The sequence below is a fragment of the Aythya ferina genome (assembly GCF_964211825.1).
Source record: "Aythya ferina genome assembly, chromosome: 2".
NCBI lineage: Eukaryota > Metazoa > Chordata > Aves > Anseriformes > Anatidae > Aythya > Aythya ferina.
The window spans coordinates 16,007,585-16,032,752 of record NC_140297.1 but is presented as its reverse complement, the minus strand read 5'-3'; the positions used below and the strand labels follow the sequence as shown (position 1 = coordinate 16,032,752).

General features: G+C 42.7%; 1 protein-coding gene and 1 long non-coding RNA gene across 6 annotated transcripts in view; one reads left to right on the top strand and one right to left on the bottom strand.

Annotated features, from left to right (window-relative positions):
- Positions 1-24,458, bottom strand: part of LOC311432827 — a 37,292-nt gene extending 12,834 nt beyond the window's left edge. The window contains exon 1 of the long non-coding RNA XR_014690365.1: positions 17,436-24,458. This is a non-coding gene — a long non-coding RNA (uncharacterized lncRNA). The remainder of the gene's footprint in view (positions 1-17,435) is intronic.
- The window catches only part of ZEB1 (zinc finger E-box binding homeobox 1), a 124,724-nt gene continuing 112,048 nt past the window's right edge, over positions 12,493-25,168 (top strand). For 2 of the 5 annotated variants that reach the window (XM_084511313.1, XM_084511310.1), the window contains exon 1: positions 12,493-12,592. In XM_084511313.1, coding sequence (XP_084367439.1) covers positions 12,535-12,592 — 58 coding nt within the window. In that variant the 5' untranslated portion in view covers positions 12,493-12,534. Of the gene's footprint in view, positions 12,593-13,395; positions 13,831-14,051; positions 14,147-25,168 lie in introns of those variants that run through there. The other 3 variants (XM_084511311.1, XM_084511312.1, XM_084511314.1) reach the window with 3 other exon arrangements.

Sequence of the window (25,168 nt, the reverse complement as noted above, 5' to 3'; positions counted from 1 at the left end):
CCCCACTTGTTTGCTGTGGTTACACAGCCCTGTGTTATTTCCACTATCTCACACGCAGAGCCAGAAGAACTTGGAAGATGAAAAGGCTTTTGCTTTCAAATATTTTCCTTTTAAAAGCAGAAAGCTAAGTGTAATTCTATTAATGCATTATTATTTTGGAGGGACTGCCGAAGTCAGGAAATACCAAGTCAATGCTCTATTATATTCATTGTGCAGATGTACCACTTTCTATTCCTCTTTTCCTTGTTAAATATAACCTGTTGTGTCATATTTTTATTACGGCATGTGCACTGTGACGGTTTCTGCAGCAATGCTGGAATCACCACCCAGGGGAGATCAGTTATAACTGAAGTGGATGGGCAAAAAACGAAGTGTAAAAAATGGCAGAAAACAAGCCAGCTCGTGACAGAAAATTACGATCGTGAGCTATTGGAGCTTCGCTTCAACAGATTCAGGACACTGCTCGTTTTCGGAGAATTTCTGGGGAGTCTCACTGATGTCACGCTACTGGTAGCTCTGTAATTTATTAACTTTTTTTTTTTTTTTTTTTTTTTTTTTTTTTTTTTTTGTAAAGCCGTGTATCAAAAGTTCTTACCCAAAACTCATGGGGGTGATGGAGTTAAAGTAGTTTGCAATTCTCTTGTTCTTTACCTTCACTATTCTCACACTTCACTCTAAGCCACTTAGGTAGATAACAGTGCTTTAGCAAAGCAAACCAAGCGAGAGTACTGAAGCCACTAACCCTGACTTAAAGACTAACCTTTCCCTCCCAGACACAGACCACTGTCTTGCCTCAAGGCTTTTCCTAATTGAGGAGCATCCTTACCTATGCCTGATGCTTTGGGAGGTCTTTCAACCTGATCTCGCTGCTTTGTTCTGCTCAATAGCACGATAATGGGTCATTTCCCCAACCTGCTTGGAAGTGGATAACAGAGAGGTGTCACAGAGGCTCCCACGTTGTCAGTGTTAGCAGGGATTAAACACTAGAAGGCAGCTTTACTGCTTGCCATTTGAAGCCTGGTTTTAGCAAGCACCTTGCCAACAAAGCTCAATTGCTGGACTTTCTCCCCAAAGCACATTTTTCCTCCTCTACTTGTTGGCTTTTGGTTGCTGGTCTCCGCCTTTTTGTGAGCAGCCTTGCAGGCTGTGCCCGTGACACAGACATCCACCCACCCCTCTTTCCATCTGCACGGCTGACTCCTCGCAACATCGCCTAGGGTTCAGTTTGGGGTGATGGATTTATTTCAGCTGTGTCACTCCAAGAGGGGAGAGTCACTGCTTTTCGCTTTTTACTGCCCTGAGACGAATGAAGGACAACTGCAGGCAGATTGCTCTCAACAGGTTGCACTGAAACACTTTCATAATGACACAAAATATCACAAAACGCTAAATGCACTGAAAAAAAAAAAAAAAAAAAAAAGCCAGATGCCAGGTACATCAATCGGGGAGAAATGGAGGCTACTCACTGGTGACTGGGTGTACAGGAAACACAGCAGTGATGCTGGCTACTCACAGATCTGCACGGACTTGGTAGTGACTAAGAGGTCACCCCAAATTCCTCCTCTAATAGGAATCCTTCAGATGAAATCAATGGGGCAGCTGGATAGGGGTGCAAGAGCAGTTTTCAGGTACTGTGGGTCATGAGTCTCTCCTTTTATTTTTCCTGGATATTCAAAGAAAGAGGCTCTGAAAGCACTCCCGCCCTCCTGCTTCCTTCTATAACTTCCTCAGATCCTCAGCCGTAGCTGGGACTCCCAAGGGAGAATTTGTATTCACTTAATGCTGGCTTGACTCAGCACAATGAGGTGAGGCTCCGGCCAAAACCCTCCCTGCATCCATTTCGGAAAGCAGAGCTCTCAGGGCGCAGCCTCCCCTGCCTTTTCCTTGATGCCCTCTGTGGATTCCCACTCGGGGCCCAGATCGCAGAGCCCACTGCCAGGTGAGGAGCACTGACGGTGTGCAGCTCGCCCGCAGAGCACTGCTCAGACGGCCTCTGTCTAGTAAACACACGGCTAGAGCTCGGCAGAGCTGCACTGAAAATTTCATAATGGAAAATGATAACGAGGAGATTACCTTTAGCCTGGTGGAATGTGATCTAATCCCTAACGGGAGAGGCACAGAGGCAAGCCTGACACTCGCCCACATATATATACCTTAACCCTGAAGATATTAAGATATTTTAATACATACCTTAACATTTGTGGGTTATTATTATTATATTTACTTTATTCTTACATCTCAGCTCCTTATTATTTTGTGCATATACCACTAAGGCAGTGATCTCCCAAACTCCTGGACTCGCTTCAGACAGGAGGGTTATACTCACTTAGTGTCTAACACGGGAGTTTAGCTTTCAGCTGATACTGCTTTGCATCTCGCTGCAGTATGTCCTGATTAAAGCTGGCAAGTTGAAATATTCCTTCTAATACTGGAATGATGTTTTTCTTATAAAAGGATCCCAGATGGCCAGATAACAGAAGAGATGTCTCTTGCACTGAAATGCATAGTCAAAAAAGGGAGATTGCTGTTTCCAAAATCATATGGCATTTTCTAACAGGAAAGGCACAAAGATGACTGCAGCGTATCATCATGAAACATATCCTCAGGCTTCAGATCAATGGCCTGATACTAATTAATCCCCATATTTTCTTTTTGAGGTCACATCTATGGTCAGGAGGTAGTGAGTGCTCTCCATAGTCCGGCCATACATTGCAGTCCAAGGAACACTGGACCCTCTCAAAGGAGAATGACCCTTCTCGTGACTTCTGGGAAATGATGGACCTCTGTAATGAAACAGCACGTTTACCTTTTATAAACTACCTAGGAAAATACAGGAAAAGCCATATGGCTCAAGGAGGCATCTCCTAAAATTAGACATCACGTAACACAGTACCTAATTGTAAGGATACAGAGCCTACATCTGCTGGAACTGGGCGTAGCATGAAATGTCAAATGCAGATTTAGATGCAAGTAGGACTGCAAAAGGGAAATTAAGTGTCTTCAGTGTTCTTTTAATTGAGAAGGAAAGAGCTTGCTGATGAATGTGCTGAGAGTCTGATGGAGAAAAGCAAAAGGTTTAAAGAAATCTGAATCTCTTCACAGCAGGAAAGTGGAATGAAAAGGATTTGGAGCTTTTCTGTTACTTATCCCCCCACGGAGGGGCAGATTTATACATCTAGCTGGTGATTACCATTATAGTAGATGCTGATGGAGCAAAGAAGTCCAAATGTATCCTCAAAAACTCTTCTTGGTTAAGGAATTTTCCATGTTGTGATCTTGGCTAGTCTCTCAAAGCATTTGGGAAAACAACTCTGATGGACTAAAAGTGTAGGACATGATGGATGGCATTCTATATACTGTATGTCAAATAAGCTAAAATCAAACTTAAAGGTCTGCCTACAACTGTCTTCCATGGAAATTCCAAGATTGTCTTCAAAGTGGAGGTTTGCACAAGCTGCATGGTCAGGATTTGGGAGCTATTTAGAATAAGGAGGGAAAAAAAATGTATAAATCACTGAGAACACATCTTCTCAAGGCACAGAAAGAGATGGGATAACACAATTAACACAAAATGAGATCAAAACTAAAACTGACTGAAAAGGGAATCATTGATATTCCCGTTCTGTAATGTTGCCATCCATGCTGGACATAGCTGTAGCAGCTGCAAACAGCATTGGCCATACAACTGGAACTGGAAACCTCTTCAGCCATTTCAAAGAAACAGGGTGAAGACTGAGTCTGCAATGGCGGGTCCAGCACAGTACTCTTAACTGGAACTACTGCTGTTTTCAGTTTGCTAAAACACGGGGATTTGAACAGCAGCCTCGGCTGCGGTGGCAGTAATCTCCCCAGGAGGGATGGGGCAGGCAGATGCAGGTATAACCAAGGGATCATGAATCTAGGCCATAGATTTGTGACCTTCCTAATCTTTAAAAATAGCTTTATGCATGTGTGTGTGTATACAAGTGTATGCTATGCAATAACAGATAAACACTGCAAAGGTTATATGAAATTGTGTTGCATATTTTAATACCCCGACATGCGAGAAAAGCTAGTGAAGGAAAGGCACTCTAAGCTCTCGTGTGGTAGGACGTGAGAAACAGCAGTGAGCAGCAAGAAAAAGAAGGCACAACTGAACTTACACAAAACATTTTAATTTCAGTTTAGCTATGGGTTTTGCTCTGGCACATTTGGTGATCCCTGGCTGGCTGGATGCTCTGTCCAATATTTTCTTCTGTGGGTGAAGAACAGCCTGTTTGCTGAATTTGGCATTTAACTCTACAGAGTCACAGCAATGGACAGGTCTGTCTGTTTGCTTTTTATTCTCTAGCCTTGCCCAAGTCAACAGAATGGGTAATCCATCATGACGCTGCAGGAAAGTGACTGGGGAAACAGCACCAAAATTGCTTGTTTAGGATTCATATCAGTACGCATCAGTTGGAGGAGAATGGAGACCCAAGCAATGCATATGTCCTTAAAATGCATTTTCAGAGGCTGTAAAACTAATGTAATGCATCACCATTAAAGAGAAAATGTGACCAATTCAGTCTGACTCAGATTAAGACTACATTGTAGTTAAAATGTCTCGAAACAGAGTCTGAAAAATAGTTATGCCCAAGTTGTTTTTCCACCGGAGAAATTAACTGTAGTTGCAAACATAATTTTCAGACCTTCTGGAATTAACATTTAAGCAAGCAACAATGTTAAGATTAAAAATGTCACAGAACCTATAAATACTATTTAGGAGCAGAGTAGTCTTCACAAAGTAATCATCAAGTAAAGATAAAGCAGTCTAAGGTTAAGCAAGCAAGAAAGCGCAGTAGCCCTGCATTCACACTGAAGAGTGCTATTGTAGTGAAGAGCTTTTTTACTTTGCCAATTAATCTGACTCCTAAAATTAGCAATTAATCTATGAAATTTTTGTCATTATTTAGAATAAACGGCATGGCACTGAAGTACCATTATTAACAATTAAGCAAATTTCTTCTGGCCTCTTCTTCAAGATGCTACAATGATGAATCCAAAATACAAGCTCACCTGGCTGTAGGAACACACATCAACATTTTAATTATACAGCTTTGCAGGGGAAGCTTTGCACAGTTAACCTCTCTGTGCTAGGAATGCCGTAATGTTTTACAAATGTTTCAATGGATTACAAGTACTTTTTTCTTTCTTTTCTTTTTTTTTTTTTTTCCTCCAATGGCAAAACAAATGCTTTTGTTGCCTTTGGCATTGTGTGACGTGGTACTTGATGTAAAAATCCACAGATACATGGCCTTATCAGGGAACTGTGTCTAAAGACACTCACCAGAAATGACAACAGCTGCATGCAAGGCAACAAACTGTAGGACTTTCACCCTATAAAATCAGGAGTAGAAGTTGGAGCTAATTTCATTCAACAGAGAGATGAAGTCATCTCCATAAACCTCAGCAGCCTTGCGGCAGGAAAACCCATCACACTGACTGGTCTGATGTCAAGGGTAAGAGAAGTGCAGCTGCCTGTGAGGTAGGTTCATGGCCTCGGGTGCCTCAGGCTGTACTGCCTGGATGCCCACCAACTGCCAAGGCAGCCTGGAGTGACTACACCGAGTCTGACATCCCAGCTGAAGGTGGGCAAGTCCCACGCAGGATCACCTACTACCATCATTACACATGGATTAGTCATCACCTGCAAGAAATCAACTGCTTCAATGAATGCCTCCCAACAGCTACTGACATGGGTAGTGGATCTTTTAAATGGAAATAAAATTACCTAAAAGGCGTTACAAAATAATTCTTATTACTCCAGACAGCTTTTTGTATTTGCAGAAGAGTGGTCAAAGACAAGATCCTGCAGGTGTCTAAATGCAAACAAAGCTCTCCAGATCCGCAGAACCACACAATGTGGCTGAGGCTGGCAGGGAGCTCTGGGCCCAGCAGGCCCAACCCCTGCTCATGCAGGGCCACCAGGAGCAGGGAGCCCAGGGCCATGGCCAGGCGGCTCCTGAAGATCCCCAAGAAGACTCCACTGCCTCTCTGGGCAACCTGTGCCAGGGCTCCATCACCCCCACAGCACAGAAGTGCTTCTGGTGTTCAGACAGAGCCTCCCGTAGGCCACTTTTTGCCCACTGCCTCTTGTGCTGGCTCTGGGCACTGCTTAAAAGAGCCTGGCTCCATCCTGTTTGCACCCTCCCTTCGGGTATTTACAGATGTTAAGACCACCGCCAGGCCACCTCTTCTGCAGGCTGAGCAGGCCCAGCACCCTCAGCCTTTCCACATCTGTTAGATGCTCCAGTCCCTTCACCATTTTTGCAGCTCTTCATTGGACTCTCTCTAGAACGTCTCCTTTCAGCTTCTGGACAATCCCAGTTACTCAAGATTTTTCAGTTAAACTCCCCATGCATGTGAAGATATGCTTCTGGTCATCTCTTCAGCTGCCTACCTTGTCACCCTGCCTAACCACCTGCAGATCTTCATGCAAAGCTTTTTCCCTCCCTGTCTCCTCTGCAGAAACTAATCTGAGACCTTCATTACTTACTTTGCATGTGTGAAATGTTGGGCATAATTAATCTTTAATATGAAAGCCCAGTAGTCATTAAGTCCCTCCAGGCTACCAAAAACCAAGGTTCAATTCTATCCTCTCATCAAAGAAATGTAAATCACCATCATTCACAAGCTAATTCACCTCCCTAAAGACAACAGTTCAGGGGTACCAGTGAATGTTATGTTTTCTATAAAAAAAAATAGTCGTTGAACCAGAGAAAGGTTATTTTACAGCCTAGTGGCTGAAAAAAATACCTAAGTGGTGAGAGAAGTAAAGGGTATTTCAAAATACTTCTCTTGAGATGAAACAGTTCTTGTCCTTTACTTACACAGTTAAACTGCATCAATAAGAGAAAATGAGAGTTCTTCAGAATATCTAAAGTCCATATAGAGGGATATAGAGGAATATAAAGGGATATCTGCCCACCACAGAAATCTCAGTTCAAATCTTCCCAATAAGAAGAGGGAACTTGATAAATGGAATTTTAAAATCGTTGGGTTCTTGGAAACCCCAGGACCACCTGCTTTGCTTGTAGCAAATGCTCTAATCTAAGCTTTTAATACTTGGGTTAGAAAGACATTTTCAATTTGATCCCATATAAAATTTTTTTAGGCTAGGCGAGGAAAAAAAATATATAATTATTTGGAAGGATCTGAACTAGTTTTTCCTTGCAACCAAAAGTTCCTGATATGCATAACCTTATGTGAGAATTATGACTGCTTTATCGACACGTGATTATTTGTGTGCTGAAATGCTGCTCCCTGCTCCAGTACACCAAACTCAGTTGTAACTATACCAAATTTTACACAGCTCTGTAGTGCCAACGAATTTGCTCTAAGCATTTGACTTCCAGTTATGTTCTTGTCCTCTTTAATACCATATGTTTGTATCTACCAGACAGACCCTTACATTGCCAAATACAAGAATTAGACTTACTATGCTGAGTTCACCAATGCTTCAACTCATATCTATTAGAATATATCTGTGTTTCTTCATATGGTATCGAGCAATGATTTGTTGAGAGTTCTTAAGCAAAGTTAGACTTCTATTTGGATTTATTTGTTTGACTTGGTAGAATTTATTTATTTATTTATTTATTTTTCTTTATGTTGATTCTGTATATGCAGAATACACACTGCAAGCTCCAAAACTGTTACAGTTCCAAAACAACAGCTTTCCTTTATGTATTGACAAGCATTTCCTGCAGAAGTATTATGCACTTTGCAGGGGGAAAACAAATAAATAAGTGACAAACAAGACATAACAAATGAATGGCATCCAACATTAGAATGTTTTCTGACAATAAATATATATGTGTGTATATATAAATGGAAAGACTATGTGATAGAATAACTCAGAAATGCATTTTAAGTTGGGATTTAAAGAGCTGAGCGAGCCAGCTGTACAGATATCATAATGAAGAAAATAATTCCAAACGAGAGCCAAATGAGCCATCGCACAAAACTGCGAGACAGCAAACTGCAAGAGGGGTGGGGAGTAGAGCTAAATCAGAAACAGAGTGTAAGTTACAGAAGGAAACAAACGTGAACCATATGGAAAAATATTCACAACACATTAGTGTTTAATTAGATAATATAATGGATAAGGACACTTGTGCAGAGTCATCATAAACAAAGATGAATGGAAAATGTGCTACTAATAAAACTGGGTAATCTAGCTGCGCTACAACTGTAATTTGATCAGTCACAAATTTAAAACAAAAATAATATTTTGATACAGCATTTTGCTACCGCATTTAGTAGTAGAAAAGAAAGTACAGAAGGAGACACTCTCAACTGAAGTTCCAGGTACTGTGAAAACAAACAGAGAAATCACCACAAGTGTTTGCAATCTAATGCTTGTACCCAAATTCGCGTCCCAGTTTCACTTGGAACACACAAAGGAGTCACCTTTTGAATAAAGAGTGTGGAATGGCCTTTTCCACTTTCTTTTCTAAAATACGTTTGGCTTGTGTGAAGGCCCTACAACAGAGATAACATCTAAAGTAAATATTAGCATGGGAAAACGAACCTGTAGGGCCTGGTTATGTTTTCATACATTTACCTTATATAGGACAGCAACCTGACATAAGAAGCAGCACAGGTTAATTGCTTTCAAGAGAAAAACTCTATGCAACAAGCAGGGCAAACAGAGAGCAAGAGAAACAAAATGATTTTGAAGGCCTTTGTGATCTTCACAAACACTTTCTTAATAGGGAAGATTTTTGAGAAGCTATTTGCATGCATGCACGTCATTATAGCTATAGATAGCTACGCACACACTGCTGATTTATGAGAGATTTAGGTATAAGGATGTAAACTGCCAAGCAGGTACAGTCTTGCAAGGTTGTTCAAGACAAGACAATTAATTAGGAATCACAGCTTCAAGCTTTAAGTGAATAAATAAAACATGGTAAAATACAGAAACAAGAAAAAACTGGAAGCTGAGGAGAGTAAAGAAGGGTAACTTCTCGCTATAAGTACCTACAAACTTGGCTCCAAATGAATGTGCAAATTTCTGGTGCCTTTGCCATTTTTTTGAGACTGCGTAATATCCTAGGGTACACCTTCAAAATATATTAGGTTCATTTGGAAGCAAAAATGGAAATCACAAGGCCATCTGGAAAGGCGCTAAGACGGCATGATGATATCTCTAAAATTCACTTTTTATCAAGATTACTTCCCCAGATAGCTGCACTCCAGCTGCACATTTCTGGGTCATTGCTCTTCTAGTAAATTTTTCAGCTACAATTTTTATAGGGGATCAAAAACATTAAAAAAAAAAATCAATTAAAACGTAAATGTTAGGAAGTGAAATCCCAAGAAAATACATGGAAGTGAAAGCAAAGTTTCACTACTAAAAATTAGAAGAAAAAAAAAAAAGAAGGAAAGGAAAGGAAAGAAAATCTCCATAAACCATAAATGAAAAAAGAAACTATTCACTGAGTCATTTTCCACTGTAATTCTAAATTGATTCAACTAAGTGAACACCATTAGGTCTAGAATACTCAAGATAGGATGTGAAATTTCATTTCATAAACATGAATAAGGAGTAGGCATACAAATAGAAAACTGATTATTTTTATTTAATAATATATACTCAAGAGATCATAAACCATAACAACATACACAGCTATTTTTAAAATGGCAAAACCAGTCTGTAAGAATCATCAGTTGAAAAAATTCCAAGACGCTGTGGTTTTCAAGCAGCCATACTCCAGCATGACTCCTGAACTATTTAAATTCCTGTCTTCAGATGATGCAAGTACATTTCAGAAAAGGTAAAGTACAGCAGATACTCTACCTGTCTAACATTTCAATTACATTATGCCTGTTTAGGTAGCCTAAATTCCCCCATAAATTATGTCACTAGAGGCAAACTAACTTATGAATGACCACTCTCTTAGCACTCCCCCTTTAAAGAATATAGATTTCCAAGGCTGCCCCATCCAGGAGAATGCAGAAAATATACTGCTTTGCCTAAATTTTACAAACTAGTGCATTAATTAATTCCTGTGTTGACTGAAACGTCAGACTGAAAGCTGTACCCTACAACAACAACAACGAAAATTATTTTTCATTCTCACTTGCAAGGAGTACGTGTAATTTAAATTATGCACTCCATGTGCTCATAAATTGCGAGACACTACAAAGACAGCAGGAATTTTAGCTAGTGCATTTGCAACTAGGATTAGAAGAAATTATTAGGCCAAAATGCTGTATTTGACAGTAGCTGCATCCTTAACTGTGATATCTTTTAGCATGGTAAATAAGGGGAACTTTGTATACAAAGACAGGAGGTGCAAAGTTGCTTGGAATTAAACATACGACACGCACACCTCACCTGTTTGCAAGTCATGAGTGAAAAGCTTTCTGGGGTGAATAGTCATTGGGATAACTGATAACACGATGCAAAACTCCATCCTCTGCTTCTTTAGTTTCTAGACCTCCTTGGTATCAACGACAACGTACGCAAAGATTGCTTTGATTTTCTTTTCTCATTTATCTGACTGCAGCAGTAAAGAGGTAGGAATGCTCCTGCCAGCTTCAGTTCTGCTCTTCAGAAACTACTGGGCAGCAGCGGTTGTCACTGGTTTCTCCTAGCTGCTTGGAAACCTGACGAGACCTGTGCTCAAACAGGCGCTACGGCTATCTGTAACGGAGCGATAACAAACACCAGGAGACTGCTCCGCTCCTCGCTCTGTTGGGAAACATAACTCACTCACAGCGAAGAGGCAACAATTCCTATATGGAAATGAAAACTGACAGAACTGGACGGAAGCAAGCTACATGAAAGTCACTTAAGGAGGGGCCTGAAGTTTTTTTATGTGCTTGCAGAGTACAATGACAGATCTACCAATGTATTTACAAGTAAGTTACTATTTTTGTTTTTGCATCTACCTTGTAAAATGAGAAGTTTTAAGGAACTGAAAAAGTTAGCATAAAAAACTTGTACGTGATATTTTGGTGAAACTTATCCACAGAATTATAAAAAAAAAAAAAAAAATCAAGCATTCCAAAACAACTTAAGCTTTTGTTTGCAAGCAGTTTGACAGGCACTGGTATCTTCTTCACAAGAACTCAACAAGCCAAGACGTTGAACTCTTAATGCAGGACAAAGGCATCATCCTGCTTTACACTTTGCAATTCACTCTCCCAAGGAAATTTTCCTGACATCTCATTTTTATCTTATCTTTCATGTTGTGGTCCTTCACCACCTGTGTAGCGGGAGTTCAGAGCTTCCAGCTAATGGCAAATCAAATATTTTTAAGTGACTCCTATTAGCCCACGAGAACACTTTGTTCTGTTTGACTTGTCACTCTGCTTCAAGCACTCGCAGGTAGATAGATCCTCATTAAACTGAGGAAGTCAACAGCCAATTCACGCTGGCTAAAGATAGATATGTAAAATCCCTAAACGTACATTTACCAAATTTGGAAAGACACTAAATGAATCATCGATACCTGTAAAGAAGAGCAACCACTGTCTCCATGCCAAGTACCTGAATCTATGCCTAGCGTAAACTTATGAGAATAATTTTGAAAAAAGTTTTCTAAATGTTTACATCTCTCTCTATCTGCTCCAACCACTTTCTCCTTTATTTTCTGGGCACTTCTGATTTTACTGGATTCCGGGGAAGCTGCAGAAGTGAGGTGTTTCTGTAAACTGCTGGTGCTGAAGAGCTGTATTTTTAGGGACACGCTGCACTGCTTCCCTGAGGTGAGGGGACATCGCAGTGTGTGTGTGCACAGGGCATGTAGAGACAAGGCAGGGGAGCTAAAGGGCCTCAAACTTAGCAGTGTATTAAATAGTTAAAGAGTGTCCTGCTAACAAGGCTGCTTTCACTGAAATCCAATTTATTTGGACTGCAACAGAGCCATCCCAGGACAGGAAGAGGGGAAAAAATAAATAAATAAATAAAATCAGAAAGCCTGGAAACCAATGGAAGCGTACAAAACCATTTTATTGCGTAGTTAAGCGAGGCGGAGGGAAAAAGAGTAGAGAAACACACGAACACTTGACAGCAACGCGTTCAACTTCAACGCGCTCAATAAGTTTGAAGCCCGTTCAAGCGGGTGCGGAGGAAGGCGTTATGGGGCAGGGAAGGGTCCCGGCGCTGTTTTGTGCCGGGGGGGAGCCCCGGAGCCCCCCTCTCGGCTCCTCAGACAGGGCCCACCTGCGGGCTGCCGGGGGGAGCCCCCCGTGAGGCGGCTGCGGAGCCCCCCGTGAGGCGCCCGCCGCTACCTGCGGCCGCCGCTCCGCGTCTCGCGGGCGCTGCCGTAAAGCGCCCGTCGCCCCTAGCAACAAGGTTGGGGCCCGGCGCTAGGTGTGGGAAGGTGATGTAAAAGTACAGCCAGTGTCGTAAACCAGGTCCGGGCGGGGAGGGGAGGGAGGGGAGGGAGGGGAGGCTGGGTGGGGGGGGGGGGGAGGAGGGGAGGGGAGGAGGGGAGGGAGGGAGGGGGAGGGCGGGGGAGGAGGTGACTGGAGCATTTAGACACAGGCGAGAGGATCATGGCGGATGGCCCCAGGTGTAAGCGCAGGAAGCAGGCGAACCCGCGCCGCAACAACGGTCAGCCAGCCCGGCGGGGGGGAAAAGGGGAGAAAAAAAAAAAAAAAAAAGGGGAGAGGAAAAAAAAAAATTTCAAAAAAAAAAAATAAATAAGCGGGTGGGGGGAAACCGCGGAGGAAAAAAGAGAGAGGGGGGAGAGAGCACGGGGAGAGGCAGCGGGTGCGGGAGAAGTGCGGAGCGCTGCCCCGCTACCTGCCGCCCTCCGCCTAGCGGCGCCTCCCCGCCCGCCGCCTGCCCCGGACCGTTAGGCGCTGCTGAGGGGAGGGGAGGGGAAGGGAAAGGGGGGGGGGAGCTTCGGGTTTTAATCTTTTTTTTTTAATAAACGGGGGGAGCCCGGCTGATTGGTGTCGCCACCCGGGCTGGCCCCCGCTGGGGGGCTGCGGGGGTGGGCGGGCGGGCGGCGAAGTTTGTTCCCTTCCCTTCCCTTTTCCCTTCTTCTCCCTTCCCTGCCCCTGCCGGTACCTGTTTGTACAATACTGGCTGGTAACGGTTCGGCCGGGGGCCCCCCTCGCTCTCCTCTCTCTCCTCTCTCTCTCCCTGCCTGTGTGCGACCCAGTGCTGCGGTCTATATAAGGAATTACATTTACGTTTCAGACTTCAGGGCTGCCCGGCTTCTTCTTCTTCTTTCCCTTCTTTATTTATTTATTTTTTAATTATTTTTTTTTAATCTCTTTTGGGTACGTGTGTTACTTTAAGATGCCTCTTCTGGAGGTACACCGTGGTGAGGGGGGGGGGGGGGGGGGGGTAGCGCTCCGTACACCCACTCCGCACTTAATTTCTTGGGGGAGGGAGGGGGAAAAAAATAATAACAAATAAATAAATAAAAATAGAGAAGTAGCCGGGTGCTCGCAGCAACTCCGGGTGATAGGATGTACAGCGGGAGGTTTTGTAACCTTCCTTGGCAATTTTAGGTTTTATGTGGCATTTCCTGCGCGGGGTCACCGAGAGGAAGGCTCTCGCCCGCGATCCGAGACGTTTCCACAGGCAGGGGACGGCCTCGGAAATATCTCAGGGGCTCAGCTCCTGCCTCCCCGGCTGCTCCAGGAGTAAAATGTTCCCAAAGGGTGGCCTTGCCAGGGGCCAGCGAGTTGGTCTGATGGCTTGGAACTTAGGAGGGGCTTTCTTGATTTCGCCCTGTGCGTTTCGCAGCGAGTATTTGCGTTTACGCGAGCGCCGTCCTTAATTCCTTGTTGTAGCGTAAATATTTGTGTTTAGCTCAGGATTTGGCTCCGCGGAAGGTAAGTTTGGAAAGTGCTTTTCTCTTTGCCTTATTTAAAATGTTGATGATCAGAAAAAGGGGCTTTTCTTCTTGCTGACGACATGTGTGTGACATGTGAGTCTGAACCACCCAGTGCCTGTGCAGGAGCTGTAAACATGTTTACCTGAACAGGAAAGAAAATGGATTTTTCTCTTAAAGATCCAGTGATTCGAATATCATGCTCTTAAAACATATCAACAGATGACTGGCGAGAGAAATTCTCTGAAAGCCTAGCTTTTGAAGTCGACGGGGAAAAAGAGATTCTTGATCGCTGCAGCAAATGGCAACTTGTGCAGGTAGAAAAAAAGATGGTGTTTAGTTTTCTCCTGCATGCATGTCAGCCCCCTCCTGTCTGCTGCTTTCGTTCTCAAGGGAGGGATTTATTTACCACGCTTGCTGTCAGTGTTTTTCCTTTGTGCTTAATATTAGAAAAACAGATTTGAGGCTGTTTAAGCACCAAACGTTTTGTCTGCGGCATGTATCACTCGCAGAAAACAAAAGGTGTGTAAGACACGGTAGCGTTCCAGGTATCTTTCATCTTCATCACTTTTGGACCTCGTCGTTGCACCCTTCTTATTATAAAATGCCTTAGAGCCTGTATCGAGTAGTTCTGCCGTGTGAAATAGATGGCTTGTTTTAGGCTGTTTCTGGTTCTTTTTTTTTGAGGAATTAAAACCAACTTCAGTCATTGTGCACTGAAGCATCAGGATCGGTTAGATAATAGATTCTGGATAATAGAGATTTCTCAGCAGTGGGTTTTTGTTTGACTTGCAAATGTTTACTAAAGAAAATGGCTAGACAAATGTTAACCCTTTAACCTTTAAAATAGGTGTGAGACTGATTTTTCTTCTAGATCTCTAAACGCACTTTGCTCTCACGGATTAGTATCTTCCGTTAATCCAAGATCAGTGTCCAGGAGATGCTTCAGCAAGTGCCTTGTTTGTAGCGTACACTAAATCAATTTTGTGCTGTTCCAGTTGCCTCGTTTCTACCTCGTACACACGGAGGGGGAGATCAGAGGGAGATGGCACTCGATACCCAGTGTGCCAGTGAACAATGCTGGGCTGTGGTATTAAGTTATTGTACTGTAAACTTTCCTTCTGTTTATCTGTTGATAAGCTTAGCACAGCTATTCTTGTACTGTAAACTTTTCTTTTTTTTCTTTTTTTTTTGTCCCTGTGCTTGAGAGCCAGAACTTATGGCTGCCATCCTGATGCATTAAGTGGAGCTGGGAAGACAGTCTTACCTCCTTAACCGGAGAGCTGGTCCCTTGTCTGCCTTCTTTATTGGCCACTGCAGGAGATCAGCAAACCAGCCGATTGGTGCTACCATTAGAGCCTTCGCTAACAAGAAAATCTGGCACTTCTCATACCTGAAGAAAACTGTTCTGCGTCGTTGTCCTTACTTCTGGCCAGTACATGAAAGCCTCCCCTGCACTGAAGCAGTTAGCCAAGTGTTAAGACGACAGCACCAGGCTGATAAAGCAGGAGCACAGTGCTGGTTGGGAGTCTCTCTTCCTATCTACCTTCTCCCTTCTGCTATCAAAAAATGACAGAGAAAGGGGGAGGAGAAAAGAGGGACGTGATTTTGCCAGTCATCTGCACTGTCACGCTCTGCTAATACAGAGCAAACTTAATAAATTCAGTCTCAGCAAAAGTTTTTTTTTATTCTATTATGAATTGGCTGGCAGGATCAGATTAGTTGCTTTCTCAGCATTTCTCGCATGTGTTATGATTATCTTAATTCTTATTAAAAGGAAAACTAAAAGTAAGACGTCTTGTTCTTCTGCAATACTGAGACAAGTAAAATGAGCAAAATGCTTTGAGTTTCTTGGCTTAAAGATGTTATCAACTGTTTGTATTTGTGTTTTGAAACCGTTGTAAATATACTTTCAGTTCTTTTTACCGTTGGAGGTACACGTGAAGAAGAATGTATGAAATAGTAATTCCTACATGCTGTCAGATAGGACAGGAGAAGGTATGAGGCAGGCTTCCCCCCCTTGGTAACAGTAAGTCACTAAAAGGTTACATAGATTGATTTGTGGGAGTGCTGTTTCAGTTGCTCTACATGTGAGTTTTTCCTCTTTTCCTCTTTATTTTTATTACATAATCATTTCATACGTAGTCTTGTTACGAAGCCACGGCCTGTAAGAAGAGCCCCAGTGCCTTTGAATCGGCCAGAAGTACGGCGTGTCTCTGTGAGCTCCGAGGTGTTAACTACTGGCAGGATGTCAGGTGTTAGCGGCGCTGGGGATACAGCATTCCTTGTCCTGCCTTTCCTCTTGTGCCCCCCTCCCTTTCTTTTTCGCTAGGTATCGCGCTTTCACTCTGGCATTAATTTAAATTTGCATTTTGGGAATTGAGGAATGTAGCCCGAGTTAAAATTCCAGGCACAGTGAACAGGTCTACACGGACAACTGAATTAACTGTTTGAATCAAAGGAAGTCTTTTCTCGTAGAAACCAGTCATGCTTCTGTTTTAATTTTTAGCTACTGAAATGTGATGGGAATACTTTTTAAAGTGTTGTAATCTTTATTTTTCTCTCAGTAATCTCTGCTTGTTATTTTAATGGTTGTGAAGCAGCGTTTGACGGCAATTAGTTACCTGAAGCAGGGCTTTTTAAGGTGGTTACCTGCCTGAAACAGTTTTCCTTGCTTACAGGACTGTCGTCAATACGCTGCTGGAACAGCAGGTGAAAAGCAGTAGGTAGGTGGGACTTCCACTCGGGACATGGCCCTCCAAATTGCAGATCATCCAGATTAGTTTTTTTTTTTTTTTTTTTTTTTTTTTTAAGTGAAGTCTGAGGCTCTGACTCTGAATTCAGCTGCAACGTTCTGTTGGCAGCTTCCTGTTGTATCAGATATTCCTCCCCGCCGAGTCTTTCTGCTGCCTTCTCAGGGCCTTACAGCGGGTCCCGCTAATACCAGCGCTGCCGAGCTGCGTGCCTGGGCCCTGGCTCTGTAACCCAGCCCCTGCCTTGGTAGTGCGGGGAGAAACGAGCCTACAGCCAGCTACGGCTCCTTCCCAGCTGCGGGCGATGTGGTTTTGGTGTCCTGTGACTTGTTCTTGTGGAAGTTTTGCAGTGTGGGGGAGAGGCTGGAGTAATCTAAAGGGAAAATATCTGCGCAGGGCCTTTCCTCCCGTGAAAATGTCTCTTTTAATGGGGTTTAAAATGCCAGTGAGGGATGGCAGGCATTTCTAACGTGTGTGGAACTGTATCCCTATGTTAAAGAAATAAAGCCTGGTTTTGTGAAGTTTGGCTTGTGTTTTTTGCTTTGTTTTTTAACTGATTTTCTGAGCAAGTGCCCTGCAGGGCAGGGAAGCTGCTAGAACTGCAGGATCTAGCCACACGGCACTTAAGGATCCCTATTTCTAAACTTGGTTACCAAAAATATAAGATCACTGCTTTCAACTCATTAGCTGTTTATGGTCACTTCAGAAACTAGGAAATTGATACCACAAGCCGATGAACATGTGGTGTGCTTTGGTGACTGCAAATCCAGGGCTTTTTTCAGTTTTCAAAATGTGATTCTAAATGATCTCTAGGTGCCTAATATCAAACTCCTGAAGTTGTGCTCCTACTTACCTGTGTTTTCCAGAGGGGCTCACCAGGTCGGATCCTTGCAGTTATGGGCGATCAAGCAGGACCCAGCTTGCAGCGATGGTCTCAGACTCTGGTGCTTTGTTCTGGCAGCTATATGAGGCCTGTTATTTTTGAGGCCTGAATTCTCAAGTGACTTCCCCAGGGTCACACAGGAAGTCTATAGCAAGACTGAATCTCAGCCCATTTTTAATCCTTGGGACTACCCTCGCGTTTGGCTTCATCTGCAGCCTTAAAGAGAGAGAACAGATTTATCACTTAGCAGTTACAATTCCTTTCAGTTCAAGTATCTAAACTTTTTCATGTTTATTGTGTTGAGAAACCTGTACTTTCAGCAAACAGGGCAATATGCAAAACTCAGTTTTCTCTTTAGTCATCTCTAAGTGGCATTAAGATAGTATCTGCAGTGCTGGTGCTTCCTGTCTGGAGCCAATGTTGAGATAATGATGAGTTAGAGGACTAGAATTGGTATTTCTGAACTCTTTGGTAATATTTTCTGATCTTAAAATGTAAGTACTATGATGTGCAGGTAGTCAAATTTAAAACAGAGAATTGATTTAGGACCTATGCTGTTAAAATTGGAATCCCTCCTCTGATGTGTGGGGTTAATGCCTGGGCAGACACAGCTTGTTCAGGTGCTGTCTCATGTAATGTCTCAAGGAGAGTCTCGGCATAGGGCTGGTGTCTCTACTGTTTGAAAGTGACTGCTAGGTAAATAAATAAATAAATAAAGCATAACTCCTCCTTAAAACAAAAATTCCCCCAAAGTGTGTAAATAAATGTCAGGCCTCGAAAGCCTGCTTGAGCAAACACGTGCCAAGGCCGAGCTTCAGCTCTGCTGCTGGGGGCACGGGGGCTGCTGGACATAGCGAGGGGCCCCTGGCCCAGAGGAGCTGGGGGTGAGGGGCAGCTGTGGGATGGGGACCCTCTTGCCAGTGTGTCCTTACAGCTGTGGGATGCTGCCGTAGATGAGATGGGGACCCTTTCTTGTGTAGGGAACGCTGCATGTAAAAGCAACCTGCTAGGCAGTGGTGTACTTGTGGGTTGGGGATGCACAGGAGAGAGAAGGTGGAACAGGAGGGCTGGTGGGCTCCTTCTTGGTGAGGGTCTGATAGGCTGTGGTGGCCTTTGGGGCAGAGATGGGCATGGGTCTGGTCCCCTTTGGCTGAACGAGAAAATAGCTTGGCCCTCAATTCATTAGGTCATGCCTTGAAACTGTGGAATTCTTGGAGTTGCGTGCTGGTGTTTTTGCACATGTGTTTTCTGTGCCTTCTGCTCCAGTGTTGCACAAGTATTTCTCACTGGTCTCAATTTGCTTTTCTGGCTGTCTGGGGTCTTATTTTTAAGTTACTGGAAAGAATAACAGAAGTTTGATATGTAAAAGCTGTTCACAGTTGTAGCTTTTAATCTTTGCTTGCCCTCTTCTTTTAAAGAATGGGATTATTTTAAGCTTTCCTCTTGTGATGAGCCTTAGTTTGTTTATTTAGTAATCTATTTGGCCCTTTCTTGTGTAGATTAGAAGAATTCCTGTGTGACAGTTGAGGAGAATGGAAAGCCCACTCCACACGAATGAGACTTATAAAATACTGACTGCTGTTAAACACAGCATAGCTTTATAAATCTATTTCAGTACTCCTGAGAAAAATACTATCCCTTGCCACCATGTAAGCACCTTTCAGGTAGTAAAAATAAACGTACGAAGTCTTCTCTTGCAGTAACCATGCCTGTACATCGGATTCCTTGTGCAAATGTCTTACATGACAGCTTACCTTCACATCCTGCGAGGGTAGGTGGTAGAGCAGAAAGAAGAAACTTGTTAAGGGTGAGTCTTTGCATATGGAGCAGCTGGGCAGCATTCGTTCGGATGTCTCAGTTGGCTGGTGCTAGCCATGTTAACCAGCCTCCTTCAGGCTTGTGTGCTTGTCCCCCCAGGGAACCTCTAACAGGGAAGAAAGGAAGCCTTCTTTTTCCCCACTTCCCCTCTCCTTGTGTTTGTTTCTGATGCTGTTAATGGAACGTGATGGTATCTTTTATTTTAACGTGTTTTTTTTCAGAGCAACAGAAGTTAACTAAAAATATGCTTTCTCATCTTCGAGAAGTCAATACTGATTGAAAGCAGCCTGCTTCAGCTCGCTCCTTTTTCAGCTGTCATTCCCAGCTGTCACAATCTCCTTGATGGGAGGACTTTACCCTGTTGTTGCAAAGCAGTCTGGTTAACAACTGCTGTCACCCAGAGGTTAAAAACCTGAAAACTGCTATCCTTTGTCACTTCCCTTACAAACGTTTGCTTTCTGTTTGGTAGCATCGCCCCTGTTCCTTGGCCTTCAATATGTTCCATCTATCCTGTTTTTGGAGAACTGTGTAAAGCAAGTGAACACGCATAATGATGAATGTGTTCTTCTTGGTCTGTTAGGGGGCTCAATTAGGGGAGAGAGTTTTGTTTGTTTGTTTTCTTTTTCAATAAAACAGTTCTGTGCTCCATCCTATCCCATTAGGGTCTCTGATTAGCAAACCTGATTAAGCAGAAGGACTCATGAAACTACTTTAAGCACTAAAGAACCTGTCTGGTTCCACTGTGAAAGAGTGCTATGAAGTGTGGCAGGAAAATAAATAACTCTCCCTTTACTGCTTGAATATATCTTTCTAGTGTGTTTTTTCTTTTGGAGAGTTAATACAGATATTCTGTTTTCCTCCATGCTTTTCTGTGTGTGCGTTTTTTGTTGTTGTTTCTCAGGAGTCAAGTAGTAGAGCTACATTGGAGGAGCTGGCAAGAGCACCAGAGGCAAATGGTTTATAAACCTGGTTTTGCACCATGCTCCTGAGAGGGACTTTCATGGACAGTACCTGGGGAAAAAAAAGGGGTTGAATATCTGATGTGGTAGAGTATTTTTTCCTTGTGATTTAGTGCTCCTGGCCTTGCTCGGATCAAATGCTACTTGGTCAAGTGATGCTGGATAGTACCTTCAGTTACTGTGATATGAAATGTTTTCATTTTTTCAGCCAATGTTCATTTCCAAATTCTGTCTGACAGACGACTGACAGATACTGAGGGCAATTTTCTGTTTTGTAGAGACATCTGTCCACTGAGTATATATGGGAGAAAGCAAAATGAAATTACAAAACATCACAAATGTGGCATGATTGAAAAAGGCCTGGGGAAATCTATTCCATCTGAAAAAAAAGTGAGAGCTAAAGAACAGAAAATCATACCTTAATTACAGGGCTTGGGTTGCTTTTTCTTAAACTGGTGGATTTGACCTAAAGGTTGGGTTTTCCTGTTTGCTCTGTCTAACAACTCCCCCACTGATATCTAACACCTACGGTTTTGGGCATTAAGGAAAAAAATAAGGGAGATGAGTTGTCCATTTTTCCTAAATACACTTGTATTTAAACAATTTTTCCTTGATATTTTGAGGAAATTCTGCCTTATGTCCTTTTGGGTATACATCAGATTTTCCTTCTTCCCACTTGCTGTTCTGCTTTATTCTTTCTCTGAGGTTCCTGTATAATATGTAGGGTGAGACATGTCAAGTCCTGGGCTGGAAAAGGAGATCTCATTCAGAATCTGTAGCCTATTTAGTCTTCCATCTGATTTTGCATGTCTTCCCGTAGGTTTTCCTTTGTTCCTAGTATTTACCCAATAGCTGTATTGGGAATTCAAGGAAAGCAGAACTAGTCACATTCTACTGGATTCATTCTTACAGTATTGTTCACAGGACAGACCTAGGTACATACAGCTGGCCTTGCAAAGAGCGTGAGGTGGTGAACGAGGACATTGAAGCAGCTTTGGCGCTGTAATGACTGGCTTCCTTCCCTGCTGCTGTCCCTTCCCTTTCCTTGCAAAGCGTTTTCATTTGAAAAGCTAAGGTGTGGTCATCAGGCATATCTGTTTTCAACTTCCAGTAATTTTTAGCTCACTGCAGAGCTACACCATAATTACATATGCAAATGCAGTGTGTTTTTTTTTTTTCCCCTCTCACCTTGAACATGTGGGAGAGAAAGATAAGGTTGCAGAGTACCACCAGGGATGGTGCTGCCGCAGAAGTGAAGTTCTTCCTGGGGACTTGTACCGCAGGGGGAGTTCACTGCTTCTCTGCTTCAAAGGCAGCAAAACACCCTGCTCTTGCCAAACTTAAACTTCAGGTGAGAGCCCTCTGAATGACTTGCAATAATACATTTGATATGTTCTAGCTGTTTTGGGTGCTGAGAGGGAATTTGTTTGCAATAGGAATTAAATTCACAGACATATGTATGTATGTTTATCATATCCAATAACTTAATCTATTAATGATTAGTCTATTGAAAGCTCCCTGTGGTAACGCAGGGTAAACTTAATAATGATACTATGATGAACACAGACTAATTCTGTGGAAAAGACAGTTCTGACAACTTTTCCTCTTTATAAGACTTTAGCAGATTTTAATGTTGTCTGACATACTCTATTCCTAAAACTCTAATTATATTTACAACAAATACTGGAAGTAACCTGGAATCAAAGTGCTGGAGAGCTGTTTCTGCCTCAAAGTGGAATAAGAGAAACAAGAAGCAACGCTGAATTGGTACTTGTAGCATGGGAAAACAGGAATTGTTCCCCGGACATAACACAGCATAACATGCCATAGTTTTCCACACCTCACCACGTGAGATCAAGCACGCCTTGGGTGACCAGCCTGTGTGGCTGGGGAGGGACTTCAGGGAAGGACGAAGCAGACTGGTACCTGAGCGTGTGAGTGGCTAAAACTGGTGGCAGACTTTCTGTTTCTGTGAGCTAAGCCAGTTCACACAAAAATGAGAATTTTAGCTTTTGAGTTGCAAAGGGTATGGGTAGACCTAGTTGAATAATCCTCTATTGTGTGTCATGATTTTTGTGATCCTGACAGAGAATTTTGCACTCTGCCTGTAGATCTGATGCTCAAAAAATGTCCCTTTTGCCAGTTCTGTATTTGACTCTGCTGAGAGACATCCCTTCAGAAAGGAAAGGAGAATAAGAATTCTGTCAAATGTGGGCATTTTCTTTATTTTGGTATGCAATAACAAGTCTTATCTGTTTACTTTACCCCAACTTAAAAAAACAAAACACACAAACCCACAGAAACCTCCTTGCTTGCAGTATGATATGCAAATCATTTCACTACATTTGTTCTTGCATATTATGTAAAAATATTTTTGGGATATAGGGAAACTTGCTATTTATTTTTTTTTTTAATAAGTCTGAGTTATTTTTCAGGCAGGTAAGAAAACAGAAATGCTAGAATTGAAAACTTGCCAAATGTCTTGTTCTAGTAATTTACTGTTGCTTATCACAGAATATTAGGGATTGGAAGGGACCTTGAAAGATCATCTAGTCCAATCCCCTGCCAGAGCAGGAACACGTAAATCATGTCTCACAGGACATATTTATATTATATTTAGCTTATATTTAGGCTTAGCTTTAGCCCTTATTTAATCTTTCTAATTATAACCAATATTTGTAAGCATTTTGAAGTTGTTGTACAGCAAATCACCGGAATAGAAAGATATTTGACTTTTCAAGTTAAGATGTGCCCTCACCATTAAGGCCTTCCAAGTTTGTGCCCTAATGTATCTTAAGAGGAATTCTACTTAGGCTTTTTTAAATTTCTACCCAGCCCATCTACCTTTAAAGAACTCGTATGCCTTTATTCAACCGCAGAGGCAGCAAATGTCTTCTCGTTGGACCTTGGGTCTACTGTGGAAACATTTTGCAGCCGAAGTGTGTGCGTGTGTGCACAGCCATGTGTGCTGTTCCCCTGCCTTTCCTTTTGTCTGTGGAGCTCCTGGCTGATAGCAGATTAGCCATCTGAATGTGGGCAGCAAAGAGTAATAGGCTGCACAGAATGCCCGAGGCTTCTCGCATACAATAAAATGACTCCATTAGAAAGCAAAAAATGACAAGCCTGCCACGGAGGGTATCTGTGCTGGGGAGCTGCAGAGAATAGCCTTTGGTTTATGATCATGTTAATGGGTGTAAAATAAACTTTTTTTTTTTTTTCGACTGTCAAAAGTATTCCTAGGTGCTCTACCGACTAGTGCTGAAGATCCTTCTAGCAGGAAGATACCCGTGAGCTAAGTGGATGATGTGCTTACTGCTGACTGCTCCTGCCTGGTATATACACGTGGGGGAAGGAAGGGAGTAATAGCGTGACAGCTTGGTTTCATTTTCACTGTGCAGGTGTCTCTTTTCTCCCTTCTTGTTAATCTTTCTTTCTAGTGTTTTGATTAGTCGCAGGATTAGATAATCTACCTTGCAGAAGTGTGCTGGGTTTAAGTCTTCTGGAAGATGTGCTAATACAGATTTGAAGGAAACTGGGCCAGAAATATGGCTGGCTGAGACAGAGGGAATCCAGATGCTGGAGGAGGATTTAAAATACAAAGCTGTAGTAATCTGGATAGAGCAGAGGTACAAGCCTGTGTGCAGAGCACAGTAGCAGGAAAAATAGGTAGGAATCCTGTCAAGATTTTGACAGCTACACTTATCTGCTCTAAGAATCTGGTGTTGAAGAAAGCTGTTTCTTCTACAGTTTACTGTTTGCATAAGCAGTAGTGGCTGCTGTTGCCCTCCTAAACTCCAATAACAGTTTTAAGACTTTCTGGATTTTGTGGCATGCAAGCTCCTAAAAGGCGTTCTACAAAAGAAGTGCACTGCTTCATTTAATCTGAATGGAGCATCTTCCTGGATGGCTCAGGAAATGAGGACAACTTCTGGTGACAATGGACTTGCAAACTATATATGCTGAATTATTTTTGTGTCAGAATGTGGAAGAATTGTCCAAACAGGCAAAGCTTGTCCTGAAATGCTTACGTTTTAAGAAATTTCTTGACTTTATTTGTTGTAGTTTGTCTTGCTTGTTGGAGCCTTCTTGGTACATTGCTGTAGATACAACTGATATGGACCCTGGAAATCTACACTTTAGCAACAAAATACACAAATTGTACAGAATTGTATGCAATTGTAATAAATTGTACTTTTAATAAATTGGAGTACTACTGGAATAACCCTTGTGTTACTTCTTGTGTTGTGCCTGGTCTGGTTGTGACTGTCCTGGACATGTTCTGTGTGCTATGTGGGCTGCATCCCTTGGAAAAACTCCCCTTTTTCTGCACTTTGCTTTTCATACTACCTCTTTGACTGATTTTCTTTAAGGAGATCCCTTCTTCAAGTTAGTAGTGCTTGTGTCCCTTCCTATCTAGCAATAAAGTGCTTAAACCACCCCCACTCCAAAAAGAGGAACAAATGAGGGTGACTTTAAGACCGATTATTTTACAGAGCTATGCAGTTACTCCTCCCTTCATAGCAGTATTAGTTCACATAAAATGCATTTTGATTTCACAATTCCGAACTGTTTCTGTGATCATATGAGGTTTTTATGGCCCTGTAAACTCCGGCTGCTTATGAAGGAAGCTGGTGTTAAAACAAAAGCTCGGTTAACAGTCTCCAAGAGTGGATGGTCTGGAGATGGAGACAAGTAAAGTACTTCCCAGGCCAGTTTAGTATGAGAGGATTTGTGGTTTTTCTTTCCTCACCCTTCCCTGTGCTCATGCGACTGCTGAGGCATGCTGTGGGAGGTGTCTGGTTCTTGAGTCACCAGTGGTTGGTAGGGGATCCAGAGGCAATGGGGTAAAAGTACAGGGTACAAGGGAAGGAGGTAGCTGCGTGTTGTACAAGTCCTCCAGCATCTCCGGTTGAATTGGCCCTGCTA